At 52.3% G+C, this 24284-nt stretch overlaps 3 protein-coding genes across 4 annotated transcripts in view; 1 reads left to right on the plus strand and 2 right to left on the minus strand.

The window, feature by feature from the left end:
• Window positions 1-122: 122 nt before the first annotated feature.
• On the plus strand, window positions 123-7720 carry rmdn3 (regulator of microtubule dynamics 3). The gene is made up of 12 exons (XM_056581667.1): window positions 123-876; window positions 1707-1896; window positions 2270-2407; window positions 3770-4082; window positions 4210-4312; window positions 4456-4516; window positions 4810-4885; window positions 5079-5156; window positions 5241-5339; window positions 6206-6259; window positions 6829-6909; window positions 6985-7720. The coding sequence occupies exons 1-12, from the start codon at window positions 687-689 to the stop codon at window positions 7036-7038; spliced, it is 1437 nt and encodes a 478-aa protein (XP_056437642.1). The 5' UTR covers window positions 123-686; the 3' UTR covers window positions 7039-7720.
• On the minus strand, window positions 7597-12885 carry rad51 (RAD51 recombinase). 2 transcript variants are annotated; one of them, XM_056581680.1, is made up of 11 exons: window positions 12792-12879; window positions 12303-12392; window positions 11959-12096; window positions 11496-11613; window positions 11200-11291; window positions 10673-10767; window positions 10218-10331; window positions 9172-9301; window positions 8586-8707; window positions 8009-8168; window positions 7597-7914 (listed from the first exon to the last, which is right to left on the minus strand). In XM_056581680.1, the coding sequence occupies exons 2-10, from the start codon at window positions 12384-12386 to the stop codon at window positions 8045-8047; spliced, it is 1017 nt and encodes a 338-aa protein (XP_056437655.1). In that variant the 5' UTR covers window positions 12387-12392; window positions 12792-12879; the 3' UTR covers window positions 7597-7914; window positions 8009-8044. The 2 variants fall into 2 exon arrangements, with proteins under 2 accessions (XP_056437655.1, XP_056437654.1); XM_056581679.1 differs by having other exon boundaries at window positions 7597-8168; window positions 12792-12885.
• Window positions 12886-13452: 567 nt separating this feature from the next.
• cenpe (centromere protein E) overlaps window positions 13453-24284 on the minus strand; it is a 33799-nt gene continuing 22967 nt past the window's right edge. The window contains exons 36-46 of the mRNA XM_056581825.1: window positions 23491-23685; window positions 21693-21887; window positions 21305-21517; window positions 20600-20803; window positions 19251-19430; window positions 18651-18763; window positions 18466-18563; window positions 17735-17870; window positions 16611-17017; window positions 14865-14918; window positions 13453-14378 (exon numbers count right to left, since the gene is read on the minus strand). Of these exons, the coding sequence (XP_056437800.1) occupies window positions 14299-14378; window positions 14865-14918; window positions 16611-17017; window positions 17735-17870; window positions 18466-18563; window positions 18651-18763; window positions 19251-19430; window positions 20600-20803; window positions 21305-21517; window positions 21693-21887; window positions 23491-23685 (1875 nt within the window). The 3' untranslated portion in view covers window positions 13453-14298. The remainder of the gene's footprint in view (window positions 14379-14864; window positions 14919-16610; window positions 17018-17734; window positions 17871-18465; window positions 18564-18650; window positions 18764-19250; window positions 19431-20599; window positions 20804-21304; window positions 21518-21692; window positions 21888-23490; window positions 23686-24284) is intronic.

Below are 24284 nucleotides of genomic sequence, written 5' to 3' on the forward strand. Positions count from 1 at the left end.
CATATGTATTTATTAACCACACCATACTGGTAAGCATACTGGTATTCTCTTTTACAAGCCAATTTAATGCAAAATACATGTTGTTGTACTGCGAGGGGGGCTTTTATTGTTGAAGGGGCGAGACAATTCCAAGCCGGAAGTGCACCTTCTTCTTCCGCCTGCCGGATGACAGGAGGAGATACGTAAATAAACGAACGCATGTTTCCGAAATACGGCAATATCGTTCTTAAATTGTTCAGGCGATGCCGCGACTCATATCGAGATATTTATAACTATAAGGAGGTTGAATCAATTATATTATGATTATACATCGTGAGATGAATTTAGATACTAGATAAAGCGAACGTTAGATGACTTTTGATCAGATACTACTTGATACCACTAACGTGAATGTTAGATAATAGTATAGAGCTAGATTACTTTAGATAAGATACTACTAAATAATACGAGGTACCATTCATTTACGTTCCAGCTCCAGCGATGCCTTCTGCTCCAGTGGTTCAGTAGGGACATGTTGTGACGAAAGGTCATCAGGTTGGGGTTAAGGGGTCAAAGATCGTCAGCATCAGAGGAGACAGGCGTCACATCTGTATTCCGGGTGGTGGGGGACCAGTCTACGTTAGATGGACGCTGCCGGTCGCGATTTGGTCGTCGTTGTTTAAGAAGCGCGCTTCCTGTCCTGTGAGATGCTCGTCCAGCTTGGAAGGAAGGGTCTGGTGGGACTGGCGGTGGGAGCCACCGCTGGCCTGGGACTCATCGCGTTGATCATCTACCAGGAGGTGAGGAGGAGGAGGAGCAGGTGCCAGCAGGAGGTGCTGCAGAATGCGCCCCCTCCTCCCCAACTGGTGCTCAGCTCGGTCCACCTGGATGCCGAAGGTAGGTCGAAGAAGTAACCTAGAAAGTAGTGTGTGTGTGTGTGTGTGTGTGTGTGTGTGTGTGTGTGTGTGTGTGTGTGTGTGTGTGTGTGTGTGTGTGTGTGTGTGTGTGTGTGTGTGTGTGTGTGTGTGTGTATAGTAGTCAGGTTCTGTCAGTCCACCCAATAATTCTCAAAAGGACTAAGTTATTTTTAGAGATTCTAAAAGGACTTAGGGGGGGTTGCAATGCTAACTGTACAGTGCTAAAGTTAGCATTGCTAACTTAAAGTTAGCATTGCTAACTTTAGCACGGCTGCGGTCGGTTCGAGGTGTTCCTTCCTCCCTGTGGTCTACAGCTGGACCATAGAACGCGGGTAGACACACACGTTCACACACACCTGGTAGGAAATATCCCTCACCACAAACTGAGAAACAGCCCTCAGAATGTTAGGATTCCGTTGTTCGTCTTCGGCCATCTTTTTAAAGGGGTCATAGTGAATGGACCGCATTTATAACGCGCTTTTCTTTCCAGTGGCCGCTCAAAGAGCTTTACAACACTGCCTCACATTCACCCATTCATACACACACTCACTCACACACTGGCGGCGGAGTCGGCCACGCAGGGCGACAGCCGGCTGGTCAGGAGCAGTCAGGGTGAGGCGTCTCGCTCAGGGACACCTTGACACTCTGCTAGGAGCCCATATCATGTGATGTCCAGCAGGAGCATGACTCCTCCTCCTCTCCCCTCCCCTCCCCTCCTCCTTCTCTCCCCTCCTCTCCCCTCCCCTCCTCCTCCTCCTCCTCCCCCTCCCCTCCTTCTCTCCTCCCCTCACCTCCCCTCCCCTCCTCCAGAGGCGGAGGCTCAGCAGCAGGCCCTGGCGGCGGTGGAGGAGGCCGTGCGCCTCCTTCCCCCCGCCCAGCAGGGGGAGCTGCGGGCCCAGCTGGACCAGGTGCTGAGCTGCGTGTCGTCCCTCCGCTCCGAGGTGGCAGAGCTCCGGGGGGGGCTGCACGCCATCGCCCTGCAGATCATCCAGGACGTCAAGTGAGAGCGCCTGGAGACGGGCTTAGGACCCCCTGGGGTTAGCAGGGTTAGGTTAGGGTTAGCTTAGGGTTAGCTTAGGGTTAGCTTAGGGTTAGCACGGTTAGGTTAGGGTTAGGTTAATGTAACCTAGGGTTAGGGCCCTCTAGGGTTAGGACGGGGATGAGAGAGAGAGAGAGAGAGAGAGAGAGAGAGAGAGAGAGAGAGAGAGAGAGAGAGAGAGAGAGAGAGAGAGAGAGAGAGAGAGAGAGAGAGAGAGAGAGAGAGAGAGAGAGAGAGAGAGAGAGAGAGAGAGAGAGAGAGAGAGAGAGAGAGAGAGAGAGAGAGCGCACCACCAGCCCTTGGTGTGTGTGTTAATAAAGCTTGTCCTCTTCAGGAGGGGCGTGGAGGACAGCCAGCGCGCGCGGCGCCGCCGGCCTCTCAGGGAGCGCAGCGACTCCCAGAGCTCCAGCTCCGTGTACTTCACCGCCAGCCAGGGCGCCACCAGCACGCAGGGCGGGGCCAGCGAGGCGGGGTAGGTGCCCTGCTCGGCCAATCAGGACGGAGCCCTCAATTGGCTCAGGCGCTCTAAACCTATCAGAGCGATCCTCTCGTTAGTGCGCTTTCCTGAGCCCTCCTTGGGCTCACCCATTGGTCACCTCCCTGAGGTATTATGGTACTGAAGGCAGCGCGCCACATGGACATTGGGTCATTCTGGGGCTAGATAGATTATATATAATGTATAGTTACATTATGGCATTTAACAGACGCTTTTATCCCGAACGACTTACAATCAGTACATTTATCAGAAGTAAGTATATATATATATGTGTATAGATATATATATATATATATATCTATACACGGTATATTAGGGCTGGGCAAAGTTTTAATCGCGATTTAGCGCATAATATCGGTGAGTTAACACGCGATTATTCACACTTTTAAAATTCTATTTTAAATCCACTCCAAATGAAGTTAAATGAGATTATCATAATATGATAATTAAGTACATTTGGTATGAATGATAATGATAATGTGTCATTCCATGTTATGGAATGACACATTATCATTCATACCAAATGTACTTAATTAGCAAAAACTAGACCAAGGGTGCATCCGAACACTAAGTATCTAGTATTTCTGTGCAGTGTCTACTAGTGGACCGTTAATGCAGTACGTTCCTCAGCTATGCGTAGAACGCCTCCGAACGCTTCTGCCACCACCGCGACGCCACCCGATGTTTGGAGAGTACCTATTTCCCCTCGGTGCGCTGCACGTCAGATCACGGCAAAATTAAAGTCACCTGCGATGATTTACAGATTTAATTGGCATCGTTCTTCTTCTGTGGTCACCAGACTCCGGCTGAGTTGTGGGATAGCGTAGTGCCCTACCGTTGTATACTGTGGCGGTAGTACGCATTCTGAAACTTTTTGCCTACTACACAATGCGTACTGAGCATTCGGACACGCTATATTTGTGACGTACTACAAAATGCATACTATATAGCAGTCAAGTATGAGTATTGGGTTGTACCCAAGTGATCTTGAGGGAGTTTTATTGACTCACTCAGTGTGGGTTGAATATGAAACTTATGGAACACCACATTGTTCCGAATTGTAAACAGGCTGTTACTTAATGCAATTGGTATCAGTCACTCATTCACTTACTTCAAGTGTGATTTCATGTAAAGTAAGTGCAACTAAAAACCCAAAATGATGTCTGATATGGATGTTGACATTCTGTGGGCCAAACCTTTCAAAGGTAAAAAGAAAAAGAAAAAAAGAACACGCGTTAATTTGTCAATTTGAAGTAATCGAGCTTTTAACATGTAATTAACGCATTAACGTGCCCAGCCCTAGAATATATCTATAATTATTGTAATGTGTGTCTTTAGGTACTCTACAGCGTACGCGGACTCGGACTACACGGACCGAGAGACGGACCGCGAGGAGGGGGAGGCGGGGGGGGAGGGGGAGGAGTCTGAGGAGGAGGAGGACCAGAGCTGTGCCACGGTGCTGACGCTGCGGCAGGAGGAGTCCCAGGAGGACTCCCCCGAGGAGGAGGAGCAGGAGGAGCAGGAGGAGCCGGTGAAGGAGGCGCTGAGCGGGGAGCTGGCTCTGCTCCTGGCCCAGAGCGACGTGCTGCAGACTGGAGACGCCCGGCTCAGAGCGGACGGCCTGGGGCTGCTGCAGGCGCACAGGACTCAGGTAGACACACACACACACACACACACCTGGTAGGAGATATGACTGACCCTTAGAATGTTAGAGGATTCGGTCGTTTCGTCCGCCATCTTTCAACGCGGCCCTGTGATGTCTGTTTCCATGGCGACAGTACGGCGACAGCAGGGACTTCCTGTGGCGGCTGGCGCGGGCGTACAGCGCCGTGCACGCCTCCACCCACGACCCGGAGCAGCGGAGCACCATCGCACAGCAGGGTGTGTGTGTGTGTGTGTGTGTGTGTGTGTGTGTGTGTGTGTGTGTGTGTGTGTGTGTGTGTGTGTGTGTGTGTGTGTGTGTGTGTGTGTGTGTGTGTGTGTGTGTGTGTGTGTGTGTGTAAAGCATGTTTATGTGTGTGCAGGTCGTGACGAGGCAGAGAGTGTCCTGAGGAAGAATGATCTGGATGCAGATTGTCACATTAGGTAAGACACACCCCTTTAAGATGTGCCCCCTTAAGACACACCCCTTTAAGACAGGCTCCCCTTAAGACACACCCCTTTAAGATGTGCTCCCTTAAGACACACCCCTTTGAGCTAGGCTCCCTTTAAGACCCGCCCACATAAGGCACTAAACAGTGATGGCTTCCCTCAACAAGCACTAGCATGCTTCCTGTTTAGCCCCGCCCCTATATCCCGCTGTAGAGGGTGTGGTCATCTCTTCCTGTTATGCCCCGCCCCCTGTAGAGGGAGTGGTCATCTCTTCTGTCTGTCTCCAGGTTTGCGGTGCTGGCCGGCCTGACGTCGCAGACAGACAGCATGCACAGCAAACTGAAGAGCCAGCGCATCCTCAAGGTCTGACACACACACACACACACACACACACACACACACACACACACACACACACACACACACACACACACACACACACACACACACACACACACACACACACACACACACACACACACACACACACACACACACCCAGCGGGTCTGTAGAGCAGAAGGTTTGTAGTTCTGAGGGTTTCTTCGTCTGCCGTAGGAACATCTGGACCGCGCCCTGGCCCTGAGAGACGACCTCCCACTGGCCTTCTACCTGCTGGGGAGCTGGTCCTACCAGGTACCGTCTGCATAGGAGGGGGGGGTCGGGAACGACTGGTGGGACCAGGTGACCTGGGCCTGCGCTGACTGGTTTGTCCTCTAGGTGGCGACGCTGGGCTGGCTGGAGAGGAAGGCGGCGGCGGCGCTCTACGACCAGCCCCCCAGGGCGTCCCTCCACGACGCCCTGGGCCACTTCATGAAGGTACGCCGCCGGAGGCCACACGCCGGCGTAGCCCAGGAGGCGGAGCAGGTCGGCTGGTCACCGGGAGGTCGCCGGTTCGATCCCCGGCTCCTCCTAGCGGAGTGTCGAGGCGTCCCAGAGCGAGACGCCTCCCCCTGACTGCCCCTGACCAGCCAGGGTGGGGCGTCCCTGAGCGAGACGCCTCCCCCTGACTGCCCCTGACCAGCCAGGGTGAGGCGTCCCTGAGCGAGACGCCTCCCCCTGACTGCCCCTGACCAGCCAGGGTGGGGCGTCCCAGAGCGAGACGCCTCACCCCGACTGCTCCTGGCCACACCCTGCGTGGTCGACTCCGCCGTCGTGTGTGTGAATGCGTATCAATAGGTGCGTTTCCATCCCCCTAATTTAATGTGAACTTTGAAGTATCGAATCAGTAAGCGGTGATGGAAACACCAAATTCGCATCAAAATCCTCTAATTCGCAAAAAAGTTGATCCGCTCGCTTGAGGTGGTTTTTTAGAAATGCGAAACAGTAAATTCGCAAAATTGGAGATGGAAACACATTTTGCGAGTCAGCTGTGACGTAGCGAACTTTGAACACACAGGACTGACAGTCTTTCCGATTTCCGCATAACGACTGGGGCCATAGCAACCCTGGCGACATCAACGTGTAACGTCATCACCCTATTCCGCTCCAACCACTTGATGGAAACGCACCCAATTCAAATTACTTTTTTGCGAACTTTCTAAAGATTCGCATCAACCTTTTAGATGGAAACACAGCTAATGATTGTAAGTCGCTTCGGACCATAGCGTCCACTGAATGCCCCTGAATGTAAAGGCAGCATGCTGGGAGGCTGAACCTTAACGCTGCTCTGTTTCTGCCCCCAGGCAGAGCAGCTCAGCCCGGGCTACTCCAAGCTGCTGCGACTGCACATCGCCAAGGTAAGAAGCAGGCAGCTCCTCTCCTGGGGCTCCTCTCCTGGGGCTCCTCTCCTGGGGCTCCTCTCCTGGGGCTCCTCTCCTGGGGCTCCTCTGCTGGGGCTCCTCTGCTGGGGCTCCTCTGCTGGGGCTCCTCTGCTGGGGCTCCTCTGCTGGGGCTCCTCTGCTGTGGCACCTCTACTGGGGCTCCTCTGCTGGGGCTCCTCTGCTGGGGCTCCTCTGCTGGGGCTCCTCTACTGGGGCTCCTCTGCTGGGGCTCCTCTCCTGGGGCTCCTCTCCTGGGGCTCCTCTGCTGGGGCTCCTCTACTGGGGCTCCTCTGCTGGGGCTCCTCTACTGGGGCTCCTCTACTGGGGCTCCTCTACTGGGGCTTCTGAGTCCACCGATACTGCCTAAAATGCATCGGGTATCTGCGAGTACGCGAGTCTATGCACTGATCCGATACCATCAGGTGGGTCATTTACTACACGGGCAGAAAGCGTTCAGTTCAGGAATCGGTATCGGGAAGGAACAAATGTCTGCCAGGGTCTGATAGAGGGGCTGAGGTCGGTTATACCTGCTCATCTGTCCACAGTGTCACAAGGAGCTGGGGAACGCGTCGGAGGCCGGGAGGTGGACCCATCTGGCCCTGGAGGCCCCCACAACGCCTGACGAGGTAAGGCTGGGAGGGCTGAAGGAAGGTCTGGCTGATCCCAGTCCACATTTAAAACGCCTTTCATTTCCTCTCCAGGACGAAGAGACTGCGGCACTGCAGGCGGAGCTGTCGGCTGCGACTGACCAATGAGACTCCACTTGGAACACGCACTGATTGGCCGGTTGGGCTGTCCGTCAGACCCGACCACGCCCACTCTCAGAACAGGAGCACCACTGTGAAGACCATGAAGTTATTTAAGGCAGCCTGTATCCTCAGACCTCTGACCCGGTCCGGGAGCCTCTTGACACCCTGATCTTAACGTACGAGAAGACATTCCCATGATTTGAAGTGAATTTAGTGTGACGTTACTTTCCAGCCATTATAAAAACATTCTTAATTATGGAATAATACTTAATCTAATATTGTATTTTTGAATATTTTGGGTCCACTATCGTCTTGCCCCCCCCGACCGACGGAGCTGAACCCTGGCCTGTAACCCCCGGGTCCACGGGGTCGAGGCGCCCAGCGTCAGGGGCATCATGTGAAGGCTGATTCTAGATGTTTGACGGTCATGGGCCGCTGGGTCGGGCTCGGGGTCGGGGGACGTTCTGTTTCGTCAGAGATTTGGTGTTCATGTCTTCTTCTCACCTTGAAGTTCAATTAAAGTTTGAAAAGTAATCTGTGAAAGCGTACGCGTGTCTTTTGTGTGATGCAGAAGGGACGTGGTCTGGTAGACGTTAAAACATTTATTATTACACTTTATGTACAGATGGGTACAGACGTTTCTCGGGACGTGTTTTAAAACATATACAAGACGGGCAGATCTTAGGCTCTCCTTTCTCACGCAAAACAAACATAACGACACAAACACGTCACCGCGAAACAAGTAGGTTAAATTATGACCAAACGATATCTCTCCATCTCCTCGGAGTCCGTCCTGAGGCCTGTAGGGGGCGCTAAGGGGTTCCTAGGCAACGGGCCTGGTCGCCAGGCAACCCAACCCTCCTTAGCTACCGGCATCGTGACCTTGCATGGAATCACGCCGGAATAAAATGGAAACGTTTCACAAACTGAAAAACATAATTGATGGCGTCTCCGGCCCGGGACCCCGCCCGGTCACCTGGTCGTGTGGTCAGGTCGTCGTCGTGGCGACGGCTCAGTCCTTGGCGTCGCCCACGCCGTCGGCGTTGATGGCGAACATGGCCTCCGACTCCGGGAGGCAGGGGGAGTCGTAGATCTTACAGATCCGGGTCTCTCCCCGCCCCTTCCTCAGGTACAGCCTGCAAACACAGCAGCCAATCAGAGCCTTCCTCAGGTACAGCCTGCCAATCAGAGCCTTCCTCAGGCTGACCAAAAGCAAAACCTTAAAAAAAAAAACATTAACCTAGTGATGGTTAGTGCTTGGCCCTTTGTTCTGAACATCCTTACTGTACCGACAGCGTTATATTGTTGTTGTTTCTCTTTCTGACAAATGTACTTATTTTAAGTCGCTTTTGGATAAAATAATAATTTAATTATTAACGTAAAAGTTGAGATTTAATTTATTGTGTATACTTTTTCCCCCCCATTCAATGTGTTCAGAAAATCAGCCCTTTTAGCATCGGGGTAACCGAGAATCAAAGAAAATATCCTCATATTTTGTTGGTGCGCCTTTATTTTGAAGCCGGGAGCTCCAGCTACCAACAGTGAGCCCTCACCGCGTGGTGGAGGCGTGGGCCATGATGTTTCCTCCAATCGGCTTCTTGGGGTCGGCCGAGAACATGGCCGCCCCGTCCACCTGGGCCACCACCTGGTTGGTGATCACCACGGCAACGCCAAACTGGAATCACAACAGGAAGAGGGCGGTGAGGTCTCTGAACCAACAGACAACACAGCAGGAAGGTGTAGCTCACGGTATGGTCACAGTGTGGGTGGAGGTGACGGAGGTGTGGTTCTCAGTGTGGGTGGAGGTGACAGAGGCGTAGCTCTCAGTTTGGGTGGAGGTGACGGAGGCGTAGTTCTCAGTGTGGGTGGAGGTGACGGAGGTGTAGTTCTGTGTGGGTGGAGGTGTAGCTCTCAATGTGGGTGGAGGTGACGGAGGTGTAGTTCTCAGTGTGGGTGGAGGTGACGGAGGTGTAGTTCTCAATGTGGGTGGAGGTGACGGAGGTGTAGTTCTCAGTGTGGGTGGAGGTGACGGAGGTGTAGTTCTCAGTGTGGGTGGAGGTGACGGAGGTGTAGTTCTCAGAGTGGGTGGAGGTGACGGAGGTGTGGTTCTCAGAGTGGGTGGAGGTGACAGAGGTGTACCTCGTCGGCCAGCCGCAGCAGCATGCGTAGGAAGCGTCCCAGGTGGCCCTGTCGGGCCGACAGCTCCCCCCGACCGGAGTAGTCCGTCCGGTACAGAGCGGTGGCGCTGTCCACGATGAGCAGGGCATAGCTACGCACACACACACACACACACACAATCATGTTACACACACACAACACACATATAATCATGTTACACACACACTCATGTTACACACACACACACTCATGTTACACACACACACTCATGTCACACACACACACACACACACACACACACACACACACACACACACACACACACACACACACACACACACACACACACACACACACACACACACACACACACACACACACACACACACACACACACACACACACACACGAGATGCACGGATGTCCTATTATTTTAATCCATCCACACCAAAGTTTTTTGACCAGTTCTTAAAGGCGCAGGGCGCTGCTGGCGAGGCTGGAAGGCTCTTGTGGTGCTTCACAGGAGACTGGTCCAATGAAGCTAAGCTATTGCACGGCTAAAGTCCCCGGTAGGACGGCCCATTGCCTGCGCTGCCACCTCCGAAGCGTTGATCAACAGTCCGCCCCCAAAGACAACCGAATACGCTGGGGTTGACAAGGTACCACAAGAAAAATGATCCGCATTCCTTGACAGCGATCTGCTTATCAAATATAATTCACCGTCAGAAGATGTTATACATAACAATAAAAATTAAGAATCCTTTTTTTTATTTTGATTGGTTTAACCGCCACCCGCCCGAAATTATTTAAAATATTATTTTTTGTCGCATCATCCGCCAACCGCACCTCTCTTACACACACAAATATTCATGTTACACACATTCTAGTTATAAACCCACACAGACTCTTATTACACACACATACACACAATTGTATTACAAACTCATACATAAACACATTTATGTCACACACACACACACACACACACATTATGTTACACAGACACACACACACACACACACCCTTATTTGGTCTGGAGGAAGCGGTGGGGTGTGGGCGGGGCCTACCGTGACTCTGCCATCATGGCGGAGGCCTGGTACAGCAGCTGGGTCTGGTGGTCGGTGTTGAAGGCCCGGGCGTACGCCACGTTGTCCAGGACGTCGCTGCCCACCAGCCCGTACCTACAGGGGACAGGCAGGGAACAGGTAGTAAGGGTGGGAACAGGTAGTAAACAGGCTGTCGCTGCCCACCAGCCCGTACCTACAGGGAACAGGCAGGAAAGGGTAGAAAGCAGGGTTATTAAACAGCTAGTAAAGGGGGGGAACAGTCAGTCAACAGTTAGTAAACAGTTAGTAAAGGGGGGGAACAGTCAGTCAACAGTTAGTAAACAGTTAGTAAAGGGGGGGGAACAGGTAGGAAAGGGAGGAAAAACAACCAGTTAGAAACTCGGGCTGGGCGACGCCCCAGCAGTGATGCTATTGGCGGTTGGGGGGTTAAGCCCCGCCCACACCTGACCACTCACCTCTCGGCCACGGCCAGCAGGCGCTCCGGCCGGAAGGTTCCCTCGGTGTCGATGTACATGGCCTTGCCCTCTCCCCCGCCCTGGTCGATGGGCAGCTGGGGACACAGGGGGGGCAACATGGAGTCAGTCAGGAGACCCCCACTACAGGCTGACCCCCCAGACAAGAGACCCCCACCACAGGACTGACCCCCCAGCCCAGAGACCCCCACCACAGGCTGACCCCCCAGACAAGAGACCCCCACCACAGGACTGACCCCCCAGCCCAGAGACCCCCACCACAGGCTGACCCCCCAGACAAGAGACCCCCACCACAGGACTGACAGTGGACTCCTAGACTTGTACCAGTGGACTCCTAGACTGGTACCAGTGGACTCCTAGACTGGTACCAGTGGACTCTGGCTCTGGTACCAGTGGACTCTTAGACTGGTACCAGTGGACTCTTAGACTGGTACCAGTGGACTCTTAGACTGGTACCAGTGGACTCTGGTACCAGTGGACTCTGGGTCTGGTACCAGTGAGTGACTCACCTGGCAGGTGACAGCCAGAGTGTGGCACAGCTGTGTCTTCCCCGTCCGGAACTCTCCAAACATCTCCGTGATGGAACCTGTCTCCATTCCCCCTGGAACATCACAAAGGACATACCCTTATTTGGTCAGGAGGAACCATTGAACATCCCCTTATTTGGTCTTGAGGAAACATAGATCATTCCCTCATTTGGTCTGGAGGAAACAAACAATTTAACCTTATTTGGTCTGGAAGAAATATGTAAGAGTGTTTGCTTGTGTGTGTGTGCGTGCGTGCGTGCGCGCGTGCGTGCGCTAACCCATTAACAGCTTGTCCAGCTCCTTGGAGCCGGTGGAGATCTGGATGATCTCCGCCCGCCGCTGGTGGAACTCCGTTGCCGTGGTGAAGCCCATGGGCACCAGCTTGGCTGCCTCCGCCTAACAGAAATGACATCAGCATCATCATCACGTGTTCTGGTTACCAAAGTACTGTCTAACCCCAACAGTGTGCTGTCTGGTTACCAAAGTACTGTCTAACCCTACCAGTGAGCTCTCTAGTTAGTACAGTACTGTCTAACCCTACTAGGATCTTGTCTGGTTAGTAAAGTACTATCTAACCCTACCAGGATCTTGTCTGGATAGTAAAGCACTGTCTAACCCTAACAGTGTGCTCTCTAGTTAGTAAAGCACTGTCTAACCCTACCAGGATCTTGTCTGGTTAGTAAACCACTGTCTAACCCTACCAGGATCTTGTCTGGATAGTAAAGCACCGTCTAACCCTACCAGGATCTTGTCGGCCTTGGCCTCGCTGATGCCCTTGATGTGGAGCAGCTCTTTCTTGGGGGTGTAGGCCACGGCCTCGATGGTGTGGAAGCCCGCCTCCTCCAGCTTCTTCAGGTCACTGCTGCTCACACCGCTTTGCTGCAACCACAGTGACCACTCTTCTACATTTAATACATCCATCAGCCTGTCTCTTCTACATTTAATACATCTGTGAGGAGGTTATCGGACTGAATAAAGGATGTGTGAGGAGGTTAAGGGACTGAATGAATATAAAGACCACCTCAGAAACAATCAACAGAGACGATGTAAACACAAGCTATGTTGAGGTGTTTCGGGGCCCTTACCTCCAGTCGACTGATGGGCTGAGGGCCGAAGTTCTCCTCCACCTCTACCTCCTCCTCCAAACGCAATTCACTCCTCATAGCCATGATGTTCTGAGGAAAAACCGACATGACGATGAACACTGAGTGTAACCCAGCTGACAGCTCTATACGTTACATTATACACCAATATATATGATACGCAAATATATACTAACGTTATACTATGTGGTTGGATAACAATAATGATGCACACCTTCGACACGTTAAATAAATGACATTCTGATACACGTGTGTGGAAGGACGGCTGTTGAAACATAATGCATAAGATGTTATATGAGACCAAAACAATGTGGATTTATCCTCCGAAACATAGGACAAAGCTCAGACGGTTATAGAGACGACACTTAAGGCTTATCCTGAGCCGCTCATCAAGCTGCTGCCGGCTCAGAACAGACAGATAATGAGTGAATATGTTAAACTATTTAAAATGTCAAGTTATTAAATAGTCACCGGTTTGTTTTCTTCAGTGTTCAGTAGTTTGCCGAACGCTCCCGCTCCTTCTGCTTATACGCTGACGTGATGACGTAGATTCGATGCCGATTGGTTAAATTCCAAGCGACGGAATTACGTCAACAGGACATATGGTGTGTTCCTGAATCCTCGAACGCCAGACTTCCGAGTCGAAGGTCGATGCTCTCCCTGCTTTCTTGCGGCATTTCTCGAAAGCACGCCCCCTTTTTGTCTTCACTTTTCTCAAAATCTGAGAGCAGACCGAGAGCAGTGATGACGCTCTCAACAAAATGGCTGCGCCCGTGAAGAGATTTAATATTTTTGTATTTGTACCACGTAGGTCATTTTAATGTCGATTTTAAATGCTCTTACACACTTGATAACATTGCTGTTTAATCCGGTCACCAATTTATACATTGCATGGTGTTGCTTTGCGTGCAATACAATGTAAAGTTGTGTTTGTTTTGTTTGCTAAAGAGGTTAATGTAGCTAACAAACAACGACTAGCCAATTTCATGAAACATTCACAAAAGGCTGGCGTCCGAGGTTTCAGAAATGCACCAATAGGTTACGTTGGACCAATCCAGGTGCAAACCACCAGCAGCCTTCAAAGTAAAAGTTGGATCGTTGGAGTAAAGAATAAATAAAGAAGCGTGAAACTTTTTACTTGTTTATTTGTTCTGATCATACATTCGTAATCCACCAGAGTCAAGATCATTCACTTTTCTAACTGGGGTTTGAGCCCAAAACCATACATATTGTGAGTAACTTTATATAGGATCGAGGCTGTCCCCCACTAAGCCTGGGGCCTTTGAAAAGTAAATCTTGGGCATGTCGATATCACCTTTCTACCGGAGGTCCTCGCTGCTATCCTCTCTAACCAGTTTGTAGTCCCTCCTGCGTCTAACAGACCACTAAGCCAGTCTGTAGTCACTCATGTGTCTAGAAGAACACCAAACAAGTCGGTAGAGTTAAGTTCAACTTCTAAATCTGTCAAATGCAGTGAATTAAAAGGCAGTATTATTTTAATCCTTGCTGGTAATGAAATTATGTGTTCCAAGCTTTTTACAATGCAGGTAACAAGATGAACAAGCCCAATTTAAAACTAAAGTATCCACAAAACAGAGTTTTAGCTAAAGTATTACAACAAACATTTAGAAAGTGTTCATGGCTACATAAAAGCCAAAACAATGCTTATCCCATCACCATAAGTGTAGGGTGACATGACCACCCATTACAAAGCAAAAGAGATCCATCCCACATTCCTTCTCCTGAGGTGATCTGGCCAATGATCTGGACCGCTATCGGACGGTCTCCTACTGCGAGTGGCCCCACTCTTGTTCAGAATATCATAAAGTGCATTTCACAATTTAAAACAGTCTTTCAATTTCCCCTTCTGATTTCCACATGGCTGAGCAGGTGCTAGACGGTGAGGTTCTCATTGAGAGGTGCACATCTCCTCCTTCTGATCTCCACATGGCTGAGCAGGTGCTAGATGGTGAGGTTCTCATTGAGAGGTGCACATCTCCTCCTTTTTCGGAGACATAGGCCACATCTCCTCTTTCTGTTCCACGGAAGAAGAAGAACCTGGAAAACAAAAAGCAAAGATTACAGCCTGGAAACAAAGATACGAGTTCAAGTCTCACACAAAGATGAGGGTTAAAGTCTGAAAAATATACGGAAATTAAAGTCGTGAAATCAAGATGAAGATTAAGTCTGAAAAGAAGATGAAAGTTTAAAGGGCTGATTATGGTTCCACGTTCAGGGCGCACGTCAGGCCGTTGCGTTGCGTGAACGTGGGGCGATCAGCCCTTTAGAGTTCTGCACCCTATGAGTGGTCGCGTGACGCTGAAGACAAAGTACAGCTAAAGGCCAGGTGGCGGGGCAGCTCGTGTTGTACACCGGCTCACATGACGCCTCCTGGTCCAATGAAAGGTGTCCCTTTAACGACCCCACCTGTGCTCAATAAGAACACACACACCAACAGCAGCAAACACACACACCAACAGCAGCAACACACACACACCAACAGCAGCAACACACACAAACCAACAGCTCCCACCCACACATTACCCTCGTCGATAGTCTCAGAGCCGTCGTCCGTGTTTAATTCAACACAACAAATATCTGATTAGAAAACAAAATGAAGGGGGTCACACATCATGTTCTGAGGAACAAACAGAAGCAGTATACCCAGTACAAAGCAGACCCAGTATAAACAGACGCAGTATACCCAGTACAAAGCAGACCCAGTATAAACAGACGCAGTATACCCAGTACAAAGCAGACCCAGTATAAACAGACGCAGTATACCCAGTACAAAGCAGACCCAGTATAAACAGACGCAGTATACCCAGTATAAACAGACGCAGTATACCCAGTATAAACAGACCCAGTATACCCAGTACAAAGCAGACCCAGTATAAACAGACGCAGTATACCCAGTACAAAGCAGACCCAGTATAAACAGACGCAGTATACCCAGTACAAAACAGACCCAGTATAAACAGACGCAGTATACCCAGTACAAAGCAGACCCAGTATAAACAGAAGCAGTATACCCAGTACAAAGCAGACCCAGTATAAACAGACGCAGTATACCCAGTACAAAGCAGACCCAGTATAAACAGACGCAGTATACCCAGTATAAACTGACGCAGTATGCCCAGTATAAACAGACGCAGTAAACACAGTATAACCAGAACCAGTATCAACAAACCAGTACACACAGGAAAAACAGATCCAGTATAAGCAGACCCAGTTTACCCAGTATGAACAGAACCAGTTGTTCCAGTATAAAATAGATAGTTGAAACAGATCCAGTATAAGCAGACCCAGTTTACCCAGTATGAACAGAACCAGTTGTTCCAGTATAAAATAGATAGTTGAAATAGACCCAGTATAACCAGACCCAGTATACCCAGTATAAACAGACCTATTATAACCAGAACCAAAAGGCCAGTTTAAAAAGACCCAGTATAACCAGACCCAGTATACCCAGACCCAGTATAAACAGACCCAGTATACCCAGACCCAGTATAATCAGACCCAGTATAACCAGTATAAACAGACCTATTATAACCAGAACCAAAAGGCCCAGTTTAAACAGACCCAGTATAACCAGACCCAGTATAACCAGACCCAGTATAACCAGACCCAGTATAACCAGACCCAGTATAACCAGACCCAGTATAACCAGTATAACCAGACCCAGTATAACCAGTATAAACAGACCTATTATAACCAGAACCAAAAGGCCCAGTTTAAACAGACCCAGTATAACCAGACCCAGTATAACCAGTATACCCAGACCCAGTATAACCAGTATAAACAGACCTATTATAACCAGAACCAAAAGGCCCAGTTTAAACAGACCCAGTATAACCAGACCCAGTATAACCAGACCCAGTATACCCAGACCCAGTATACCCAGACCCAGTATACCCAGACCCAGTATAACCAGACCCAGTATAACCAGACCCAGTATACCCAGTATAACCAGACCCAGTATAACCAGACCCAGTATACCCAGTATAACCAGACCCAGTATAACCAGACCCAGTATACCCAGTACAACCAGACCCAGTATAACCAGACCCAGTATACCCAGTATAACCAGACCCAGTATAACCAGACCCAGTATACCCAGTACAACCAGACCCAGTATAACCAGACCCAGTATACCCAGTATAACCAGACCCAGTATAACCAGACCCAGTATACCCAGTACAACCAGACCCAGTATAACCAGACCCAGTATACCCGGCCAGTATGACCAGTATACCCAGACCCAGGAGCCCATGGAGGGACTGAACCCACCTGGATTGATGCCCAGTGTGGAGTTATCAAAGAACTGCTTGGGCCGGGCGAGGGTGGACCTGAGGAACTCTGTGGAGTCCACGCCGTAGGTCTGGTTGGGGTCCGGGACGTTGGCCGGAGCCTCCAGGACTCTCCGCGGGGAGTCCCCCCCCCTCCGCGGGGAGTCCAGAGCCCTGTGGAACCTCTTGGGGGAGCTGCAGAAGAGGGCGGAGTCTGAGGCGGCGGAGGCGGAGGCGGCGGCGGCGGCGTCGGCGTCGGGGAACAGCCTCTTCTTGGAGGGCGTCGTGGGGCCCGCCAGGTGAGGCCGCATGGCCTTGGCCTTCTCCTTCAGGGTCAGGGCCCTGGACCGCCACTTGGAGATCTCTGCCTGGTGGCTGCTGATCTCCGCCTTCTGACTGGACAGCAGACTGGAGGGGGAGAGTACCGTAGTCAGGGTCTACCGACTGGAGGGTCTACAGACTGTAGACCCTCCAGACTGTAGGGTCTACAGTCTGTAGGGTCCACAGACTGGAGGGTCTACAGTCTGTAGACCCTCCAGTCTGAAGACCCTCCAGTCTGTAGGGTCCACAGACTGGAGGGTCTAGACACCGTGGGGATCATGATAACGATGATATCTGAACGAGTGCAGGATGAATTGATGGTGGTCTGGGAACAGCAGTAGGAGCAGTGGTAGTCATGGGGACAGTAGGAGCAGTGGTAGTCATGGGGACAGTAGGAGCAGTGGTAGTCATGGGGACAGTAGGAGCAGTGGTAGTCGTGGGGACAGTAGGAGTGGTAGTCATGGGGACAGTAGGAGTGGTAGTCGGGGGGACAGTAGGAGTGGTAGTCATGGGGACAGTAGGAGCAGTGGTAGTCATGGGGACAGTAGGAGTGGTAGTCATGGGGACAGTAGGAGCAGTGGTAGTCATGGGGACAGTAGGAGTGGTAGTCGGGGGGACAGTAGGAGTGGTAGTCATGGGGACAGTAGGAGCAGTGGTAGTCATGGGGACAGTAACAGTGGTAGTCGTGGGGACAGTAGCAGTGGTAGTCGGGGGGACAGTAGGAGTGGTAGTCATGGGGACAGTAGGAGCGGTGGTAGTCATGGGGACAGTAGGAGTGGTAGTCGGGGGGACAGTAGGCCTTACCTCTGCAGCTCAGTGACCTTCAGCTGCAGCAGCCTGATCTCCTCCTCCAGCTTGGACCTCTCCAGGGAGCCGCTGGTCTGGACCTTGGACCCCTCGGGGTGGGTGAGCCGGCAGTACAGGTCCTCGCCCTGCAGGACTACAGCCAGACACCGTCCAGTCAGTACAGGACTACAGCCAGACACCGTCCAGTCAGTACAGGACTACAGCCAGACACCGTCCAGTCAGTACAGGACTACAGCCAGACACCGTCCAGTCAGTACAGGACTACAGCCAGACACCGTCCAGTCAGTACAGGACTACAGCCAGACACCGTCCAGTCAGTACAGGACTACAGCCAGACACCGTCCAGTCAGTACAGGACTACAGCCAGACACCGTCCAGTCAGTACAGGACTACAGCCAGACACCGTCCAGTCAGTACAGGACTACAGCCAGACACCGTCCAGTCAGTACAGGACGTGACATCATCCACACATGATGAAGGGGTGATGTCATGATGAAGGGTGATGTCATGGTGAAGGGTGATGTCATGATGAAGGGTGATGTCATGATGAAGGGTGATGTCATGATGAAGGGTGATGTCATGATGAAGGGTGATGTCATGATGAAGGGTGATGTCATGATGAAGGGTGATGTCATGATGAAGGGTGATGTCATGATGAAGGGTGATGTCATGATGAAGGGTGATGTCATGATGAAGGGTGATGTCATGATGAAGGGTGATGTTCTTACAGGACTCCTGCTGCTCCTTCTGGGACTTCCTCAGAGTCTCTCGGAGCTTCCTCAGAGACTCCTCCTTGATGTTCAGCAGACTGCTCAGACTCTTCACCCTGCGACCGAAACACACCAACACATCAGTGTCATCCCCTACCTGCTCCTTAATGTAAAGTGTACAGTCAGCAGGAGCTGGGCCTTACTCTTTCTGGTGCTTGGTGGTGGCTGAGGTGACCTCCACCTCCAGCTTTAGTACCTTGCCCCGGAGCTCCTCCAGCTCCAGGACACTAGGGGGCGCCTGCATCTGCGCCTGGGCCTGACAACACAACCACACTCAGTTACTGTCAGGATCCACTTACTAATGCAAGGATCACTAGTTGCATACAATATACAGATTCTTGTATAGAGCTTGATACTAGACCTCTATAGCACAGTGTAGAGCTAGAGGTAGTAGACTGACCTCTATAGCAGTGTAGAGCTAGAGGTAGTAGACTGCTCTCTATAGCAGTGTAGAGCTAGAGGTAGTAGACTGACCTCTATAGCACAGTGTAGAGCTAGAGGTAGCAGACTGACCTCTATAGCACAGTGTAGGGCTAGAGGTAGTAGACTGACCTCTATAGCAGTGTAGAGCTAGAGGTAGTAGACTGACCTCTATAGCACAGTGTAGGGCTAGAGGTAGTAGACTGACCTCTATAGCACAGTGTAGGGCTAGAGGTAGTAGACTGACCTCTATAGCAGTGTAGAGCTAGAGGTAGTAGACTGACCTCTATAGCACAGTGTAGAGCTAGAGGTGGTAGACTGACCTCCTCTGACAGCCGCAGCTTGCCCCTGAGGGTGCTGATGGCCGTCTCCTTGTCGTGGATCTTGGCGCAGGCGTCCTGCAGCTCCGTCTGCAGCAGCTGGGTGGTCCTCTTGTTGATGGTCAGCCGCTCACCGGACCTCCGCTGGGCCTCCTCCAGCCCCTCCAGCTCCCGGCGCAGGGCCTGAGACAACCAGGCAGCAGTCACTACAACAGCACCTAGAGCAGCACCCCCTAGAGCAGCAACTAGTGCAGCACCCCCCCGAGAGCAGCACCCTCCCCTAGAGCAGCACCCCCTCCTAGAGCAGCACCCCCCCCTAGAGCAGCACCCCCTCCTAGAGCAGCACCCCCCCCTAGAGCAGCACCCCCTCCTAGAGCAGCACCCCCCCCTAGAGCAGCACCCCCTCCTAGAGCAGCACCCCCTCCTAGAGCAGCACCCCCCCCTAGAGCAGCACCCCCCTCCTAGAGCAGCACCCCCCCCTAGAGCAGCACCCCCCCCTAGAGCAGCACCCCCCCCTAGAGCAGCACCCCCTCCTAGAGCAGCACCCCCCCTAGAGCAGCACCCCCCTCCTAGAGCAGCACCCCCCCCTAGAGCAGCACCCCCCCCTAGAGCAGCACCCCCTCCTAGAGCAGCACCCCCCCCTAGAGCAGCACCCCCCCCAGAGCAGCACCCCCCCCTAGAGCAGCACCCCCTCCTAGAGCAGCACCCCCTCCTAGAGCAGCACCCCCCCCCCAGAGCAGCACCCCCCCCCTAGAGCAGCACCCCCCCCTAGAGCAGCACCCTCCCCTAGAGCAGCACCCCCCCCAGAGCAGCACCTGCTTCTGTGGGTGGAGGGGACCTACTGCGGGTGGAGGGGACCGACCGAGGTTGGAGGGGACCTACTGGGGGTGGAGGGGACCTACTGCGGGTGGAGGGGACCTACTGTGGGTGGAGGGGACCTACTGGGTGGAGGGGACCTACTGGGGGTGGAGGGGACCTACTGGGTGGAGGGGACCTACTGTGGGTGGAGGGGACCTACTGTGGGTGGAGGGGACCTACTGCGGGTGGAGGGGACCTACTGCGGGTGGAGGGGACCTACTGTGGGTGGAGGGGACCTATTGGAAATGGAGGGGACCTACTGGGTGGAGGGGACCTACTGCGGGTGGAGGGGACCTACTGGGTGGAGGGGACCTACTGCGGGTGGAGGGGACCTACTGGGTGGAGGGGACCTACTGCGGGTGGAGGGGACCTACTGCGGGTGGAGGGGACCTACTGCGGGTGGAGGGGACCTACTGCGGGTGGAGGGGACCTACTGCGGGTGGAGGGGACCTACTGCGGGTGGAGGGGACCTACTGCGGGTGGAGGGGACCTACTGTGAGCTGCTCCTGGGAGCGGTGCCGCTGCAGGAGGAGCTGCTGGTTGTCCCTGAGGAGCTGCAGCTGGTCGGGGTCCAGGGCAGCGCTGTCCACACCCAGCAGGGCGGAGGTCTTGCTCCTCTCCTCCTCCAGCACATTGGTGGTCTCCACCTTCAGCGCCTCCAGCTCCTGACAGACTCGTCCCTGGGTCTCTAGTATAACCTGCATGTCAAGAAATACTTTAGGGTGGTGCATAGGGTGTTGATTTAACCATGTCTCTGACCTGTAGTGTTAGTGTTAGGTTATAACATGTCTCTGACCTGGAGAGTGTTGGGTAATAACATGTCTGACCTGGAGAGTGTTGGGTAATAACATGTCTGACCTGGAGAGTGTTGGGTATTAACATGTCTGACCTGGAGAGTGTTGGGTAATAACATGTCTGACCTGGAGAGTGTTGGGTATTAACATGTCTGACCTGGAGAGTGTTGGGTATTAACATGTCTGACCTGGAGAGTGTTGGGTATTAACATGTCTGACCTGGAGAGTGTTGGGTATTAACATGTCTGACCTGGAGAGTGTTGGGTATTAACATGTCTGACCTGGAGAGTGTTGGGTAATAACATGTCTGACCTGGAGAGTGTTGGGTATTAACATGTCTGACCTGGAGAGTGTTGGGTATTAACATGTCTGACCTGGAGAGTGTTGGGTATTAACATGTCTGACCTGGAGAGTGTTGGTACTGAGTTGAGCAGCATTGGACGAGCGTTCCGCCTCGGCGGTCAGAAGGTCCTCCACGGCGCGGAGGTCCAGGGGTGTGTGGCTGCAGGCGTCCCTCAGACCCTGCAGGAAGTGACCCGTCTCCCCCAGCTGGGCGGCCATGCTGCGGGGCACGGACCCCAGGCTCTGCTCCAGCCCCTCCAGCAAGGACGACATCCTCTGGAACACACAGAAGACCAGGACCACGGTCAGCATGGGGGAGGAGCCGGCTCAGGGGGAGGAGCCGGCTCAGGGGGAGGAGCCGGCTCAGGGGGAGGAGCCGGCTCAGGGGGAGGAGCCGGCTCAGGGGGAAGCGCTGCTCCGACAGCGCGACAGAAGCGGTACCGGGCCTCACCTGCAGGTGGCGCTCCCTGCGGTCTAGCAGTGCAGGGAGTCTGCGCTCCCATTGGGCGTGGAGGTCGTCGTCGGGGGTAACGGGGGCGCTCAGCAGGACGTCCTGCAGCCGCTGCTGCTCCAGCACCCCCAGGTCGCCGTGCACCAGCTCCTCCATGACGTCCCGGAACACGCTAGCGTGGCCCTTCAGCACCGTCTGGGGAGACCGCAGGGACCGCGTTAGCACTGCCCGGCTAGCATTCAGTTAGCACTGCCCCGGCTAGCATTCAGTTAGCACTGCCCCGGCTAGCATTCAGTTAGCATTACCCTGTCTAGCATTCAGTTAGCACTGCCCCGGCTAGCATTCAGTTAGCACTGCCCCGGCTAGCATTCAGTTAGCACTGCCCCGGCTAGCATTCAGTTAGCACTGCCCCGGCTAGCATTCAGTTAGCACTGCCCCGGCTAGCATTCAGTTAGCACTGCCCTGGCTAGCATTCAGTTAGCACTGCCCCGGCTAGCATTCAGTTAGCACTGCCCCGGCTAGCATTCAGTTAAAATTACCCTGTCTAGCATTCAGTTAGCACTGCCCCGGCTAGCATTCAGTTAAAATTACCCTGTCTAGCATTCAGTTAGCACTGCCCCGGCTAGCATTCAGTTAAAATTACCCTGTCTAGCATTCAGTTAGCACTGCCCCGGCTAGCATTCAGTTAAAATTACCCTGTCTAGCATTCAGTTAGCACTGCCCCGGCTAGCATTCAGTTAGCACTGCCCCGTCTAGCATTCAGTTAGCACTGCCCCGTCTAGCATTCAGTTAGCATTGCCCTGACTAGCATTCAGTTAGCACTACCCCGTCTAGCATTCAGTTAGCATTGCCCTGACTAGCATTCAGTTAGCATTGCCCTGACTAGCATTCAGTTAGTATTGGTATGTCTAGCATTCAGCTAGCATTGTGCTACGTGCATTTGCTTTGCATTGGGGTGTCAGGCATTTAGTAAGCATCACTCCAACTAGAGATATGGAGGGAGGAGAGTAAAAGTTGTAAAAGGTGACGCAGAAGATGGAGGAGGCCGGTGTCATGCCATTACCCCCTATCAAGTGGAACCCCCTATCATCATCAACATGCATTCAGTACACGCTACGCTCAGATTTTCCCAAGGCTGAATTAAAAGTACACGTTTTCCTAAACGTTGGTCATCAACAAGGTTGTAAAGTAGTAACTTCGGGCACATCTGTCAAAATAAACGCTTTTTTCTTCTGACTGAATAGGAATAGGATTCATTCATTGCGCCGCGACCGAACTGACAGGGATATTCCCTGATATTATGAATTGTAAAGACTGCGTCAGGTTCTCCGACTCTCTTCCACAACAAAGTCTGGTAGTAGGGGTTATCGCGGCCATGGTGGAGAAGGAATTGGGGGAAAGGAACTTCGGCTTTGACTCTATGAAGTCCAGATTGAAACGCTACATGGAGGTGAGAGGGATTGTTGCCGTATGCGGGACAGCGGTCCCGCATACCCGGTCCCGCGGTCCCGCAAACTCCATTGTTCCCGTCGGAACAATGAAGCGTCGGAGAAATGACATGGACCCGAAGTGAACGGACAGCTGTCTACTGAAAATATCTTTCTCAAATGCCGCCACCTAGGGTAGGGGATCAGCCATGCTCCGGCCATTATCCGATCTCTTAAAGGCCATGCACGTTCGGATAATTGACACGGTCCGTTCGATTAGCAAAATCGGTATAAGGCTTACAGCGATCTAGCTGTCCCATGTGAACACACTGACAGACAAACAGCAAGAGGTGGAAGAGATATGAGCTCACCATGGTGTCCCTCAGGCCCTGGTTGGCCTGGCTGTTGTTTTCCAGGATCTGGTTGTAGAGCTGGACGAGGGCCTTGGGGAGGGCGCGGAGGTGCTGGTCCTTGACCACAGAGATATCCACTAAGGTCTGTTCCAGTGGAGCCATGCTGTGAGTGCAACATCTGCCGATGAACAGCTGGAAGCTCTCGTCGGACTCCTGGAGAGAGACAGGTGATGGTGAACACATACCCCAGGTCCTAACCTGACTGGTCAACACCCTACTGTCGATGTAGTTTATGTTAGTACTGTGTAGTAGGGGTGTAACGGTACACGTATTTGTACCGAACCGTCACGGGACAGGCACTTTCGGTGCGGTTACAGAGGTGTACCGCGGTGCGTAAATGTGGCGTACCTAGTGTTAATATGGCGAATGTAAAGGCTTGTTTTGCGATGCGCAATTTAAAACTTGAAGTCGGAGTTCCCCCCGGACCGTTTAGCTAAAGTATACCACTCCTACTCCGTAATCCGACTCCGTAACTACAGAGAACCCTCAGCAGCTCTCCGTCGGGATGTCGGATACGCAATTCGCCGCCCGATCTATCTTATATGTTGACTACAAACCATGCATGCAGCAGTGTTGTAAATACACTTCAAAAGCTTTTCAAAACTTATTTGGTGTTTTATTGGTCCTTAAGGTGCAAAGTAAACAATGTACAAAGTAATTAAGGTGCAAAGTCAAACCGGAGAAGTGATTCAGGAAATTATTTTGCAAGAGGACCAATCACAGCCCTTGACGTCTCCGTTGCATCCACCAAT

This window comes from Gadus chalcogrammus, chromosome 21 (genome assembly GCF_026213295.1).
Source record: "Gadus chalcogrammus isolate NIFS_2021 chromosome 21, NIFS_Gcha_1.0, whole genome shotgun sequence".
NCBI lineage: Eukaryota > Metazoa > Chordata > Actinopteri > Gadiformes > Gadidae > Gadus > Gadus chalcogrammus.